The 17,247-nt window shown below is 30.6% G+C and overlaps 2 protein-coding genes across 2 annotated transcripts; both read left to right on the forward strand.

Annotated features, from left to right (window-relative positions):
* The first annotated feature begins 1,401 nt into the window (after positions 1-1,401).
* LOC125838929 (delta(8)-fatty-acid desaturase-like) lies at positions 1,402-3,013 on the forward strand. The gene has a single exon (XM_049517930.1). The coding sequence runs from the start codon at positions 1,471-1,473 to the stop codon at positions 2,788-2,790; it is 1,320 nt and encodes a 439-aa protein (XP_049373887.1). The 5' UTR covers positions 1,402-1,470; the 3' UTR covers positions 2,791-3,013.
* Positions 3,014-11,573: 8,560 nt separating this feature from the next.
* LOC125838944 (probable membrane-associated kinase regulator 6) lies at positions 11,574-12,173 on the forward strand. Its single transcript, XM_049517945.1, has one exon. The coding sequence runs from the start codon at positions 11,581-11,583 to the stop codon at positions 12,160-12,162; it is 582 nt and encodes a 193-aa protein (XP_049373902.1). The 5' UTR covers positions 11,574-11,580; the 3' UTR covers positions 12,163-12,173.
* Positions 12,174-17,247: the final 5,074 nt, after the last annotated feature.

A 17,247-nucleotide genomic window follows, 5' to 3' on the forward strand; every position in this document is an offset into this window, starting at 1 on the left:
AAATAAAAATTAATGAATAGGATTTAATTGACTAAAGCAAGATCTTACTCATGATTTGGATAATAATATTCAATATATTTACGTCTAAAATTACAGTAATTCCACAATTATAATTAAATATTGTCTTGTTCATAAATACATTTGTTTTAAGGGTAATGCTAAATGGCCAAAAAATTTGGCCAGAAATTTAAAAAGTCTATAATATCCTTTTTACTTTAAAATAAACTGATCTTTTTCAATTTTTTTAATTAAAAGATATTAAAATTAATAGGATAAAAATATTTTAAAAAATAAAATAACATAGTGTGAAATATGTCATTTTACCATTCTGACCAAATTTTCTGACCAAAAGGATTTTTCCTTGTTTTAAAATCCCTCTCTTCCAAATTCTTTATTCCTATGCCATAAACTCATAATTGTCTTCCATTTTATTTTCTTGAATAGATAACTTACGGTCTACCTTTTAATCTATTTTTAATTAGTATTAATATTTTTTAATAGGAAAAAGTTTTATAAAAATAGGGTACTAGTCATTTAAAATAATACTTAAAATTTACTTTATTTAATCTTATTTATTAATGTAATATTTATTTATATCATGTCAACTCATTTCCTGTAATATCTCAAGGAAGACCTAGGGAGAGGCGTTCAAATCAAAGCCGAAATCGATAATTCGTACCGAATAAAATTTAATGATTTATCAATTTTGATAATAATTTTGATTTTTTCAATTATCGGATTGTTGATTCCTAACGATTTGAAATTTTATATTAACGAATTAATCGATAACTAATAGTAAGTTAAAAAATTAAATTTATACTATTTAGTACATAAATTCCTTGACTCAGGGTTTAGTATCATACTTTTATTTCTAACTATCTCAAACTTTCGATTATTCTATAATGTGCAAGTGTTTGCTTTTAAGCAATATACAATCTGTGTCACCTTAATTCTATGTAATTTCAAATTTTTTTTTTTTATCAATAATTAATATATCAATATCTTACTGATTCTATAATAATTAACATATCTATCAATCGATTATTGATAAATCAAACCAATAAACTTTAAACCGAACCGAACTGAACCAAATAAGAGGGTAGGCCCATTGAAAATAAGGAACACACAGGTGTAATTTCGTTTGATATAGTTGGCAAATAGTGTCTCCACGACGTCCACCACAGACAAGAGAATCAAATTCTGAAGCAGTGGAGCCAGCTAACCATGTGATAATTACAGTACATGTTCTTCAATTTTTTAATTTACACCCACAGCTATTTATCTCCTCAGCCGCATCGACACTAAAGTTCAAATCTTTTCTTAGTTCTTGAAAGCATATTCCCATTTTCTTGTATTTTTGTTACATTAACAGGGGTTTGTTGTCTTGTTGATCCTCAGATCTGTTCTGCATTTTCATCATTTATAGTTTGTTTGTAATAAAGATTCAATCTTTGGGGTTTTTTATACACAATGGGGGATTCAAAAAAGTACATAACAGCTGAGGAGTTAAAGAAGCATAACAAGAGAGAGGATGTATGGATCTCTGTTCAGGGGAAAGTTTACAATGTTACTGATTGGATTAAGCAACACCCTGGCGGGGATATCCCTATACTTAATCTTGCTGGACAAGAAGCAACTGATGCATTCATTGCTTTTCATCCAGGTACTGCTTGGAAACATCTTGATAACTTCTTTACTGGTTATTATTTACAAGATTATGAGGTTTCTGAGGTATCAAGGGATTATAGAAAACTTTGTGTTGACTTTGCTAAAGCTGGATTGTTTGAAAAAAAGGGTCATGGGGTTATGTATTCATTCTGTTTTATTGGGTTATTGCTTTTCTTGACTTTCTATGGTGTACTTTTTAGTAATAGTTTTTTGATTCATATGCTTTCTGGAGCATTGTTGGGATTAACTTGGATGCAGATTTCATATTTGGGTCATGATTCTGGTCATTACTTGATTATGACAACAAAGGGGTTCAACAAAATGGTTCAGATTATGTCAGGGAATTGTCTTACTGGGATTAGTATTGCTTGGTGGAAATGGACTCATAATGCTCATCATGTAGCTTGTAATAGCTTGGATTATGATCCTGATCTTCAGCACTTACCAGTTTTTGCAGTATCTTCAAGTCTGTTTAAGTCATTGAATTCTACTTTCTATGGAAGAGAGCTAACGTTTGATTCCCTGGCGAAATTCTTTGTCAGCTATCAACATTTTACTTTCTATCCAATCATTTGTGTTTCCAGGGTGAATCTATTTGTTCAGACGTTGTTGCTATTGTTCTCAAAAAGAAAAGTACCTGATAGATTTTTTAACATATTGGGGATCATGGTTTTCTGGACTTGGTTTCCGCTTCTTGTTCTCTCCTTGCCTAATTGGACAGAGAGGGTGTTGTTTGTTCTCACAAGCTTTGCTGTGACCGGGATTCAACACGTTCAATTCTGTCTGAATCATTTTGCTGCTGATGTCTATGTTGGACAGCCTAAGGGGAACGATTGGTTTGAGAAACAAACAGCGGGGACGATTGACATTGCTTGTTCTCCTCAGATGGATTGGTTCTTTGGAGGATTGCAGTTCCAGTTAGAGCATCATCTATTTCCAAGGCTACCAAGGTGCCAATTGAGGAAAATTTCTCCTATTGTGCAGGATCTATGCAAAAAGCACAATTTGTCCTACAGGAGTTTGTCCTTCTTTGAGGCCAATAGGTGGACAATACGGACACTCAGGACTGCGGCAATGCAGGCTAGGGGTATGCTCTGGGAAGCTGTTAACACTCATGGCTAGTATAATTATTTTCTTGCAAAATGTTGAAGCTTTTCGTAATCTGTTTATTGTCATTCTAATTGAATAATCTCTATTTTAGTTTGTGTTGCTGGTTTGGAACAGAGAGACCATGTTTATGCTGTCTCAGCCGCTTGCACAATTCGGAATTTTGTTTAGGAACATGCTTAAAACTGCTTCCGCATTCCATTAATGATAAAGACTATGTGCATATATTTTTCTTTGATGGGGAGATGATAAAGATTAGTTTATATCAGTGTATTTATATAACCTCTTTATGTTAATTGTCGCATCTCATGTTTTGCCTAGTTAGTTTAGTCAGGTTTCCTTTGGTCAAGGGGTGAGGTTGTTGGTTATAGCATCAGTGACTCGGGATAACTTTGAAAATTTATGCAAGACCAAATTGGTTTGATGGTTGCGCTTTTTGTTATATCTATAATCCCAATATCTGCTTCTTTTTTCTGTTGTTCTCCTGGTATGTGTTTAATCTCTTAATTTCTATCTGTTGCATTCGATGAAGTACATTGGTTTGAGTTAATGTCATTATTGCGCGGAAATAATTGGAGCTTAGAGACTCATTCCGAGTGTGCACATTCTTTGGACTACAACATGATGCCTTCTTTAGAACTGGAGTAAACATTTCTTGACATGCATCTCCCTGGAAGAATTATATCCAGTTTGATCATCACAGTTCTTTGGACCATAGCATGACGCCTCCTTATTATTGCTTAGTACTTGTGAAGCTGAGTCTCTTACATGTAACTAAGTAACTCTGATGCAGCTAGAATCATAGAAATTTATCTTAGAACTTAGAAGGAATAGATATGAATGCCATTGCTTGCAAGAATCTTAGAGATTGACAGAAATTCTTAGAAGTGTATTTATACGGAATACGTAGTGCTGTAGAATAGTGTCCAGTGTTAAAGATTTCTCTTTTAAGGTACCCCCAACCCTAGCATTGCAGGGCTAGCTGCACTTGAAGTAAGATCTTCTTGTCTTTCTGTATATGGCAAGGATATCTGCAAGACCAAACCTTATTATTAGTTTGTCCCTCTCTTAAACCGACTCACCAAGGTCAATGTGGGGTGGTGAGGTGGGATGTGGTGGAGTGAGAGCAATTTTCCTCAGAAGAAATTGTGGCCAAGATAAATTGAGACTTGTCTGAGTGATATTTGAGGAATCAGGGAGATCGCCCGGGTCCTCCTCCATTCAATGTCATTTACTTCACTTCTGGGGAAGATTTTAGATCACAAGCTGAGTCTTGTGCTTGTCTAAGGGGTGTCCTTTGCTGGAAAATTAAATTGTGAAAATAGGTATACTTCTTTTGTGTATATACTATTTATGATGAATCCTCTTAGTGTTTTAGCGCCTGCTTCTTTATATTTTGACTTTTCTTAGTGAAAATCTTGGCTCCGATACTGTGCATCCATTTGGGACTGAATGGATCACAAAGATGATGTTGGTCTTAGATATGCTGTGAGAAATGCTAGTGTAGTAGAATTGTATTTTCTCACCCCAGCTGATAGTTATTCCTGCTGCAGAAGAACCAGTGACTAGCATTTAACAATGGCCAAACCAGAAACATGTCTACTTTGCTAGAGTTGCAATGCATATATTCTTGATGATTAGATGTCTTGAGGGATTAGATAGATTTGTCTAAGTAGTGTCGTTTTAGTTGCTGGTTAGAGTAATGCAGATATTAGTAATACAAAGATTAATTATGAAAAAAATTAGTAATATAGAGATTAGTCATGCAAAGATCAGTAATATAAAGATGTATAAGGATTAGTTATACATGAATTTGTTAAATAGAAGATAGTAATGAAGATTTTTAGACAATTCTTAATTTATTTTGACAAAGAAAGATAGAAATTTGAATGGATGGTATTCTCATCATTTTGTGTTCTAATCCAAGTATTATTAATACTTTTTATTATTAGTTATTCGATATTTTATGCTATATAAAATAATATTTTTAATTATTAGTTATTCGATCTTCTATTCTATATAAAATGACACATCTATATTTTGAAAAACATGAACCCAACATTGTTTTAGCAATGCCATATTTTATATGGAAAAAGAAAAAAAAGTTGATAGACAACCAAACAAACACTTGTTTCTTTGGTGGTGTTGGGACCAGAAAATGACTTTGTTTTGTGAAATTAGTAAAGCTCATTATGCACTCTTTATAGATGTAATTGTTTTTGTCTTTTTATTCCCAAGGTTTTAAAAAAATTTCTTTTGGTTAGTGTTTTCAGATTGGTCGAAACATTATTTTATATATAAAAATTAGGAAATTAGGGAAATTTTGGTGCCAAATGCCTAAATGTAAGAAATGGAAAAAAATAAAAATTAGAAGAAAAATCTAGCTTAGAAGGTTTGTGTAGAGAAGTTTTTGAATGGAAAAATTCTTGGTAGGAAATGTTTCCCCTGAATGAAGCCTTACGCGATGCGAATCTGAAATAGTTAGACTTTAATGTGTGTACCGGACATCGAATGAAAAACAAGAAAAAAAGTAGTTGTTGAATGCATATCTAGAGTTGAAGTGAGAAATTGCAACAACTACAACATATCCGAGGTGTGATTCCATTGGGTAAGGTATGAGGAGGATAGTGTGTACGTAAATTTTACCCTTACAAGCTAAGGTAGAGAGTTTGTTTTCAATAGAAACTCGGCTCAAGTAAAAACAATACAAAACAATTTGAAAGAAGAAATAACGAAAGTGAAGAAGTTAAGACATAATACTAAAGAAAGTGTTGCAACACATACTAAAAATGGAACAATTTCTACCACAAAATAATACGATAATCGAAATGTTAGAAACAATCAATACTAACAAAAATATAATATTAAGAAACTTTTAGAGTAATACTATGACTACTAGTATGAAAAACTAACCAAGACAACCTTCAACCGCCTAACTAACCTTCTACCCTAATTTGAGTCATCCACAGTCTTCTATCTAAAGTCATGCCCTCACTCCTCAGTAAGCTAGAGTTGTGTCTGTGACCATCACCTCTGCATTGGTGAATCCGTGCATCTCCTTCACATGACCAAACTATCTAAGTCTTGCTTTCCGTCTCTTATCTTCCATCGATGCCACTCCTCCTATCATGTTCTGTCTAATTTTATTTCTCTTAGTATTTCCACACATCCATCTCAATATCCTCATCTCTGCAACTTTCAACAATCATGAATTTAAAGTCAATCAATTATGACTAAGAGCCCATTTGGATTGACTTTAAAAAAGTAGCTTTTAAGTCAAATAGATAAAAAATCAAACTTAAATGACTTTGGACGAGAGGGAGTTGCTCGGATGGTAAGCACCCCTCACTTCCAATCCGAAGGTTGCGAGTTCGAGTCACCAAGGGAGCAAAAGGGGTGGGAGCTCCTAGGGGAGGGCAAAAAAAAAAAAAAAGACTTAAATGACTTCTAAGTCAAAAAATAAAAAGAAGGGGAGACCAACTTTTGATTTTTAACTTATTTAAAGTTATTTTTAACCTTGTCAAACACTTCCTAACTTATTTTAAGTCATTTTTTTGATTTATTTTAAGTTATTTTTATATTTGTCAAATACTTTCAGAAATCAACAACTAACTTAAAAAATAGATTTGGCCAACTTTAAGCCAATTCAAATACCCTCTAAGTATGATATATTTTCCTCTTTGTGTATAAATGTTTACATAATTTGAGTCGAAAATAATAATTTCAATAAATCCGAGTCTAAAACAGAGGGAAAAAGAAGATGATATATATATATTTATAGTCCATATAATAAGGTTTTTCTATTGAATTAGCAATTCTGTCATGAAATTCTCAACGTCGTTGTATATAAATATATTATATTTCAATTCAAACCAAATTAGGAAAAGAAAAAAATATTGCAATCAAATGACCCATAATTTCTGCATTAGTAATAATGAGAAATATTTAATTACAGATCATGTCAAAATATTCAAAAATAATAAATGTAGGGTGATAGACCAATAACCTCATATAGCAATCTTACAATAAGTGACGTTAGTAAAGAACAAAAGCTTTTATTCAGAGGGTCGAAAAATAAAATTTTAAATGTGTGAAATAGAATCCAAAGTAATATATAACACTAACAAAGAATTAAATTTTAAAAGAATTAGGTAACCTGTGCACTCAACATGAATCGAACTTACAAACTGGGAATAATACTCACAACCCAAGTTGCACAATTCAGTACCACCGAGTTATCTCTCCCATTTGATTTAGGTGGTTCAAAAATAATATACATATAAAAATATAAAAAATCTATCCTATATCTTATAGTATAATTTCTTGTTGAGGGGATTCGGGTGAAGCATACGCCTACTACGTAGATAATGTGAAGCTGAGTCAATTAATAGCGACAACCACTTTTTTGCATAGTGCCATTTTAGTGCCATAACTAATTATTCAAGATTATGGATTTACATAATAACAAGAATACAACAGATTTTACAAATATTATGCTTTCTATTGTTTTTTAGTGGGTAAAAGAAGTTCATTCTCAAAAAAGATGAAGAAAGTGACGAAGATCATATTCTCAAAAGAGAAAATATGTACAAAGTAAGAAATATTGCAACGACAACATGAAATTCTTGAAAGAAATGGTGAACTGAAAAACGAGGATGAGTTTGAAAATCGTCAATTATGGGTATGCTATAGCCCTTACTACTGCTGTGCAGCCTTTCCTCGGGTTCGTAGAGTCGGGTTTCCCGTTTACCCACAACGGAGGAGCCGCCCCCACCAGGCAGGCGACCACGGGTCATAACGCACTCTTCGCACAACAAATCCACTTTGAAGTTGACTTATTCGCTCGGCCAGTCATCGGAATGTGTACGAGATACCATAAGGGCCCAATATCTCAATAGCACCTTTGTCTAAAGCTTCGAAGGAGACTTCATATCCGAAACGCAGGAACGATCTGACTAGAAGTCATTCAAAACTTGATCGAAAAACAAGCGTTTATTGAAGAAGCTATAGAGTCGATTACTAATAGTACTAGTTTGAAAGGCTGCATAACAATTTTGATTTGAAAAAATTCACAATATTGATTTCAACACATGTAAACTTTCTTCGATATTCAAGCCGAAGAAATGTTTGATTCTTATTTAATGTTAAACATGAATTCGTGTATGTTGAGACAAAGCTCTATAACAATCTAATGTATATGTATTTAAATTGATTGTATACACCGTAGATATTATGAATACGCAATTGACAATGTGTGTACAAAATATGATTATATATCAAAAAAAGTTTATCAAGAGGTGATATATCTATACACATCCATAGCGGCAAAATATACTTTGTCTACTAGTAATGTATACAAACAAAATATAAATAATGTATACATTATAATGCAAATGTATACTTGATTAAACGTATACTTGATCACATGTATTCAACTGAATACATATTTATTTGCAGTAGATTTCAACGTTCACCACATATTAAATATATATAAACATAAATTGGACGCCTAATACTAAGTTTAGATTATGCAAGTGGGCACATAAACAAAATATGAAATCAAATCGTGTATATATTATGTACTAACATATATTTGATCAAATATATTTAACTGAATATACGAACAAATCTATAGTTATGCATACACTAAACATATATATTAACTGTAGATTTTAGTGTATATATATATTCTAAAGTCTACAGTTAATATAAACATGGATTGAGTTTCTCACCCTAACTTCTAACAAACAATTGAGAAAAATAATTTATAGATGGTAGACTCGTAAAAATATTCTTTCAAAGAAGCAATGTCATAATTAAATACTTTTGCTAATTTTGAGGAGAGAGATAATTCTAAATAAATATTTTGCTAGTTTTTTTAAGGAGAAGTAATTGGAAGTTAGAAAAGAGATGGATACTAAATGTCTTTTATATTTTAAAGAAAAATAATTTGAAGAGAGATATGGTTATATGGATGTATATAGAAATTTCATTCCCTATTTTTGTGCAGAATACACATATAGCTATAAAATGCCTATTTTTTTTAGGCTTTTATCTGCTAAATATTTATATGGCTAAAACATACCAATTTAATCTAAAAATTGTATATATGTGTCAATTCCTCAAACCAGTTTCAATTGGGAATCAAAACTTAAGAGAAAATTTCAGATATAGAAAACATAATAGACATAATAAAGATCTATAGCTATAGTTTCGATAATTGTGCTCCATAGCTATATTTTCGTTTGCTATGGAGGCTGCCGTTTGTATATTTCTGCCTATTTATATATTTCGCTTGCAAATATACAAATAGGGTAAGTATATACAAATTTTGTATTTATACATTTAAGAATTTTTTAGAACTCCGTTTGTAGATTTCACTTGCAAATATACAAACAGGGCAATTTATTATGAATTTTTCATAAAGCGTATACAAATAGCTAGGGTAAACATATACAAAGTTATGAATTTATACAATCATGAACCAAATTATGCAAATTCTTGATTTAAATCAGAAGAATAGAAAGAAGTGGGGAAATTGTAGTCACGAATTATAATTTTCTTAAACTGTAATTATAATACCTAATATAGACTAAATATTGTTAATCTGCATAATTTTTCCAAACTTCAAAGAGAACATAATTAGAGGGAAACTTACTTAAATATACTATATTAAGAAAATATTTACCATTTATAGCAATAACATTATTTTTTCCACTTGATCATTTTTAGTACATATTACAGAGAACAATTTATAGCACACATATAATACAATTTCTATTGTTGTATAATACATTTATCACACATTTTAATACACTTATAATACAATGTGTCAATTTCTTACCAAACAAAAATAATATATTTTAAAACAGTTATAATACATATATATTGCATACACAATTTACTTTTAATACATATTGCAGATTTATCATAGTATTGTTATATATTACTATAAATGATAATAAATAAAAAGTATCTCTAAAATCAGTAATTATTTATTAAAAAGTACCATTTAAGTAATTTTTCCATTAGACAATATGGACCTTTGGCCCAACAAATGTGCGACGGCCCAACAAATAGTAGCTTGAGAAGTATCTTTGTGGTATATTAGAAAATATTTAGTAATATTTATTTACTTAGCAAACTTATTTGTCTGTCACAATTCATTTTATTATGGTATATTAGAAAACATTTGGCTGCATTCTCGGCTTTACTTGAGCCGAGAGTCTATTAAAAATAACATTTTTAAGGTTGCGTACACAATTAACATCATTCTCTTTAGATACCATTTATAAAATTACACTGAATATGTTATCGTTATTTGACTCCATTCTGGACTCATTATTTCTTTATTAGGCATTGTGTTACTTTCATTGCTTTTTGTTGTCATTAAGACAAGAACAATTATTTTCTTCTATTAAAAATGACGAAAGACAAAGAATGTCACTTTCTCAAGCATGAAGCATGGCCAGTGTGGATTACAATGTTAGTAGAATTATAACAAAGGGATAATTCATGCAGTCAATAATAATAAAAGAATTTTAATGCGATGATTAATAATTACTTTTTAGGGATGAAACTATGTAAATTATTTAAAAGTTCTTGATTAATAATTCATGTAAATATTTTTTGAAAATTTTACAAATAAATATGAACACTTAAAAAAGAATTAACAACAAGGGTAATATAAGAAAACTTTAATTAATAATTTCTTGATTTAATAAGATTAATAGCTAATATGAAAAAAGTATTTTAGTAAAATGATCCATTAATATAGGACAGAGAGTAATATAGGCTCAAATTATTAGGAGATCCATAAGGAAGTACAATTTTCCACCTAAGAAAACTATTCCCAAAATTACCCCATTCCCCTAAAAAAGTGAAAACTAACCACTTGAATAATTTTTAAAAATCTATTTCTAACCCATTTTATTTTATTTTTAATTTAGAAGTCCGTATAATTTATTTATTTTTTAAAATATGTACCCAAAAATATGGGTCCCCCAAGCAATCACTTTTGTTGCTTAGGGGTTAAGACGGCCCTATCAACTAAAGTGATTTTTCCTATATGAATTTTTTTCTTCTACTATATCCTATTTTTCGCTAATTGTGCTTTAATTTTCAAAGATCGGAGGTCGTTTCAAACAATTTCTTGATTTTAGGTCTACATCGTCCTGTTCAGGGGCAAATTTAAGCTTAAAAAATGGGTCACCTGAACCCATGGTCATCCGACAAAACTCGATGTATTACTTGTATAATTTTTAAAATATATCAAATAGCAACTGAAGGAACCCATGAACACAAACAATTAGATGGTTCACTGGTTTGACTATCTGTTTTCCACTTTGAGGTTGAGGGATCGATTCCCAAAGAGTTTCTGCATTCAGCCTTTTTTAAACTTCTTCTAATGACTTTTTCTTATAATAAAATTTATTTATTTTGCAAATGTATTTAATATTTTTCTTATGAAAAACCTATATTTACTATTGCTAAAATAAATAAGGCCCCTCAAATTTAAAAGCCTAAATTAGTTGCCTTTTCTCTTAAAGGGACAGAGCCGCCCTTGACAATGATGCACCCGTCTTCTTGAAATTCTAGATTCGCCTCTGGTCCCGTTCTACTACATTTGTTGTAGTTTTAACATACACATAGAAGCATCTCACAATTGACGTAAAATATATAATCACACTATCTCAAGCGTAGGTTACTTGTCATCCATGCTGTCTTGTATTTCATTTCCTCACTATATATAATCACATTTCTTTTCTCATTTCTTCAATCTCCCATTACACAAATTAACCAAATATGGAAAATTCCCTCAAATATGTTGCTAGTGAGAGTTTTTCATATAGTTGGTTGTTAAATGAAACTCCTCCTTCTCTTAAATCCACCATTCTTGATGATCAAGATACAACATTCTTGAATTTTTCAAAGAGATTCTTGGAATTAGAATCACAAAATTTCAACTTTGATATCAAGCCTACTTTTTCTTTTGTTCATGCTGATGAAATATTTTCAGATGGACATATTATGCCTTTGTATTTTGACAACATATCAAAGATTGAAACAATTTGTAACTTTGACACTTGTTCAATTTCTTCAACTCCTCTTACACCCTTTTATGCTACAAACAGAGGAAAACAGAGAAAATCATGTTGTAAAATCTTGGTCAAGAGGTTAAATTTTCTTTGGTTGTTTTGCAAGAGTTTAGGTAATTCAAGAAAAGGTTCAAAAGTTGATGATTTTGAAAGAAAAGTTTTGGAAATTGATAGTAGAAATTCACCTATGAGAAGTCCATCTCATTGTATAGATATGGAGAATACAATTTCTGACGCAATTTTGCATTGTAAGAGATCATTTGGTATGTTAAATGATCTTTGTGATTGATGATTCCGAGGCGGATTCAGGAGTTCAAATTTAATGGATTCAATGTTTAAGATTCTCATCAATGAACTCATTGTGTTGTTAAGATTTTAGTAGTTTTTTTTTTTTATGTATGTAAGGGGTAAGGGTATGAAAAGTACTCCAACTTTGGTCGGATTTGCTGTTGCAATACTAAACTTTCATGAGGACCTATTACCTCCCTAGACTATTTAATACCGTATTTTAAACATATATAATTGCCCACGTGGACATAAAAAATAATGCAAAATTACAAATAATAATGTGTCCACGTGGGCACATATATACCTTTAAAATACACTATTAAATAGTTCAGGGTAAAAAATACGGTATTAAATAGTCTAGGGAGGTAATAGGTCCTTATGAAAATTTAGTATCCCAACAGTAAATCCGACCAAAGTTGAGGTATTTTTCAGAAAAATATATATATTCTATGTTAAAAGTTATGGATTTAGATGAATCTGTACTTAAAAGGGCTACATCTGTCCCTTCATATATATATATATATATAATGCTTTTGCATGTATTTTTCTTTCAACTTTTTCTCCAATAGTGTATATCAAAGATTTAATTTATATTTTGATATTTTGTACCTTCCAATGTGAAAAATAGGCAAAGGTAGGATTTCTATATACTAGGATATTTTCATATATGATTAAAATTTCTATGTTTTCTTCTTTATTATATACTACCAATTTGAAGCCTCTATTACCATATTATTAGTGCTTGGGGTTTGATATCCAGATATTCTAGAGATAACAAGTTCTTGGAAAGAAGGCAAAATGAAGAATGTTTGAGATTTAAGAGAGGATCTATTCCTAGGAATGTTTCTTGAAAAAATCAATAAAATTATTGTGAGGTTAAAGTTGGATAGGGTCCTCGGGAGTCAGCCCCCTCACATTGCCTATTTTCTCCTTTTGTACTTGTTTGGATGGTTGTGCCACTGTGAGCAGTATTAAAAAGAGGTGATTATAAATGACATGATATAATTGTAGCTCATCGAGAATATAATCTTAGATAAAAATGCGTTAAAGGAGTGTGTCCATAGACCATATTCATAGGTAGGAAAGTATTTTTTTGTTGTCCATTCTAGTAGTCGTAGTATCACTCAAGTATTTTGTTTTTCAAGTTCTATTACTATAAATTGTTTCGTGTAGTTTGATTATAGTATTATTTTGTTGTAGTATTAGTATTTGTTATTTTCTTTATTTCCCATTATTAATTTCTTTTTCTTGACTCAAGATTTCATTGAAAACAACTACTTTACCTCAGAGGTAGTCTTTAGGTCTACATAAACTTTATTTTCGTTGAATCTTACTTTGTGGGACCATACTGAATATGTTATTGTTGTTATTCGTGAAATTGCAAATGATTTCACACAAAGATAAATTCACAACACTTGTATGGATGCCATTTTTTTGAATTCATGTGTCACAACACTGCCCTTATGCACTGTATTTCCATCCCTAGGCCCTAGGTCTCCCCCTCGCACCTCACTCTCCCTAAAGAAAAAGAAAACAAAAACAAAAATGGGTACTGATACATGCACACATAGGAGAAACACATAAATACCTATGAACTTGTCACATATTTAGTTTTATTGCTTTGTTTGATTAATTGGATAAAATGGAATATATTATATTGGGAAAAAGGACAAATACACCTCCGGACTATCGTAAATGGTATGTAGATATCCTCCGTCATACTATTGGGACATTGGTAATCCTACCGTCCAAAAACTAGAGCATATATACACTTTATACTAACGGACATACACGTGTCATAATCTTATCTACCGATCCGACATTTATAAAATATTAGATCGACGGATAAGATTGTGTCACGTGTCCCTATTTAGTCTTCCGTTAGAGTGAAGGCATATGCTCTAGTTTTTGGATGGCAGGGGCACCAATGTCCCAAAAGAATGACGGAGGGTATATGCATACCATTTGCGATAGTTCAGGGGTATATTTGTCCTTTTTTCCTATTATATATAATTTAAAACATGTGTTTCTTATTTCCAATTTTAACCTTGATATTTCAATGACTTAGATATGCGTTAATCATATCTTGAATTATTGCGTTTGTTATGATCTATACTCAAGCGTAGGAATTGAGATACTATTTAAGTTACTAAAACAAAATGTATCCTTGAGATACTATTTAAGTTACTAAAAAAAAATGTATCCTTGAGATACTATTTCAGTTACTAAAACAAAAAAAATAAAAAATATATGTATCCTTGAACATTTTTTACTCCAATAGTTATTAAGAGCAGGGGTGAGCGTTGAGTATTCGGTTAGAAAATTTTCAATTTTGGGTTCAGTTATTTAGAAATTCGGTAATTGGTAGTTAAAAGTAGATATCAAATATCAAAATTTTAAATTTCACTTTGGTAATTCTGTAATGGTAAATCAAACTTTGGTTCTATATGGTATTCGGTAATACTGTAATGAAGTTGTAATTACAAAGTTAATATTATCTCTCCAATTATTTCTATTTTTCTATGTAGAGACACCATATAATAGAAGATCAACAAGTAAGAAGACATCCAGAACAGTAAATTGACGCAACTAAAAGACATGTGTATTTGGATTGTTTATGTTTAGTCTTTAACTTTTTCTTTGGACTTGTACTAATGAGTTATGAACCTCATAATATATGACCTTCATTAAGTAAATTTGGTATTCAGGAGATAACTAATACCAAATGATTCTATTGTCTCATACCAAATCCAAAACTCAAATACCTTTTGATTACCATACCAAATATTGTATTACCAAAAAATTCGATTTGATTCAATAATTTAGTTTTCGATATTTTATGGCGAGCCCTAATTAAAAGGTAGGAAATTTAAGAAAAGAAGAAATTAGTAACTCGTACGGCATCCTATTTGGTATAAAAAAAAAAGATGGGTCCATAAGAAATGAAATTTTCCCACGACATATTCATTATAGTTTTGATTTTCTTCTGTTTCATATTTGGAGGTTTAGTTTGAGTGAGACTGATTTTGGGTTAATAAAGCAAAGAATGAGATGTATCCACCATTAATAAGTTCATTGGTGATGATAGCTAGAGAGGGACACATAGGATAATTAACCTAGATACTAGATAGTCGTCTATTCAATTGATTAATCTTAAAATATTCGACAGACGTATAATATATGCGTCCTTCAAGTATAATATGTGTATAATTGTGCATTATAAAGATATAATTTATGTATAGCAGCTAAAAAAAGTAAATAACTAATAAATTTGTCTGATTATTCATATAAAACCTCATAGAAATATCTATAACTTATTTAAGATTATAAGTTTCGATTTTTCCTCCTTCAAACTTCTCTTGCTCACCCCCTACCCCCACCCCAAAAGAAAAAATCTTCACACCCTTCCTTTGATTTGTAAATAGTATGTTCAATAGTGATCTTATTGGGAAATAAAAGATAATTATGATCTACTCAGTACTCACGCGTTACTAACCAGAGCACGAATAAAGTTAATAACACCACAGCAATCAACTCAATCTACGTGTATTATGCCACATAAGATACATATATCTTCTTGATTAATTTTATACAAATTAAAATATTTCTACTTGTATACATTCAAAGTTAGAGGACAAAAATATGAACTAATACTAAGTTAAAAAATATGTTTATGTATTGAGTTTTGTCGAACATGCACGAAACAAAAGGACGAACTCCTAAAGAAACTCGTGCCTTACTTGAGAAGGACCAATGTCAGATCAAGAATTTTAAGATCGTGGGTGCTCCGATCCTTTCGCTATCAATCACAAAATATAAGTGCACAAATTTAACACTTGTCATAAGAAAGACAACAATCATAATTAAATATGATAGCGGAAAAAAATCAATAAGAAAAACTATAATAAAAATTATTTTGAAAAAAAAGAAAAGATAAAGGAAAAGGTTTTTAAATAAAATTTTGTTTAGGAAAAGTTAGCAAAAGGCAGTTTGTGAAAAGGAAAAAAAAAAAACAATCAGCATAGAGAGAAAAATAAATAAAATAAAAAAATAAAATATGTCCCTAAAGGAAATCGAACCTTGGTAGAAACAAGTAAATTATCTTGAGCACCCATTTATAACTACCACACAAACCAATTCATTTGTTACCTTGAAGCTCATCTTTTAACTTTTATACTATTCTTCTTAATTTCTATATAAATATATATAGTTCGATAAAAAGTTAATGAATGCTCGAACATCCGAAAAGTACCAGGTGAGTCTGGCCCGAGAAGTAAAACAAGGGTGTCCCATGAAAGGCGTTTGCTAGGAGATAAAACCATAACTTGAGCCATCACCCTACTTGTTTGTATGTAAAAAATCCATAAAAGAAAAGCAACTCATCTCATCAAACTCAACCAATTATTTAAAAATAAAAATAAAAATGAAAAGAATAAAAAAGGACGGCTTATGGATGTTTTGTTGTTAACAAGTCGTGGAAAGTTCTAGATTTTTCTCTACTTTTCAACGGCTTTCTTCGTTGAAACCGTTGATATTTTTAGATTTTTGGAGTTTTTTGACATGCGAAATGATCAAATAGAAAAAAGATATTTCATTAGATTAGGTATCCAACATTTAAGGTATGAAATTATTATTATTATTTAACATATTCCCTTTAGGATCGCTCCTAGAATTTTTCTCATTTGGTGGCTTGAACTGATATCATATATAATTAGAGGTAGAAATTGCTTATATATGAGCAATCTCTCATGTCTATATGAAAATTAATCTCACCATTTAATACACATAGTGAGATATAATAATCATGTTGTTAGAATTTGTCCTGAATTTGCTATTTTATTTTAATTATATTTTAGCATAATTATATCTATCATTTTCTTGTTGGAGAAATTTTGAACTTCTGTAAATTGAAGATGTTTTTTTCATGAGATGCGCCACATATTCTAAATTAAGTGTATTAATTGGAGATTTTCTATAAATTTGCAACATTAGTTGTGAATCATAATTTTTTTAAACTATAGGTGCATATCGTATATAGATAGCACATGTTTACAATGTTGTATAATTTATACTACATTTTTATATA

The sequence above is a fragment of the Solanum verrucosum genome, unplaced genomic scaffold (assembly GCF_900185275.1).
Source record: "Solanum verrucosum unplaced genomic scaffold, falcon-dt-bn FXZP01000163.1, whole genome shotgun sequence".
Classification (NCBI taxonomy): Eukaryota; Viridiplantae; Streptophyta; class Magnoliopsida; order Solanales; family Solanaceae; genus Solanum; species Solanum verrucosum.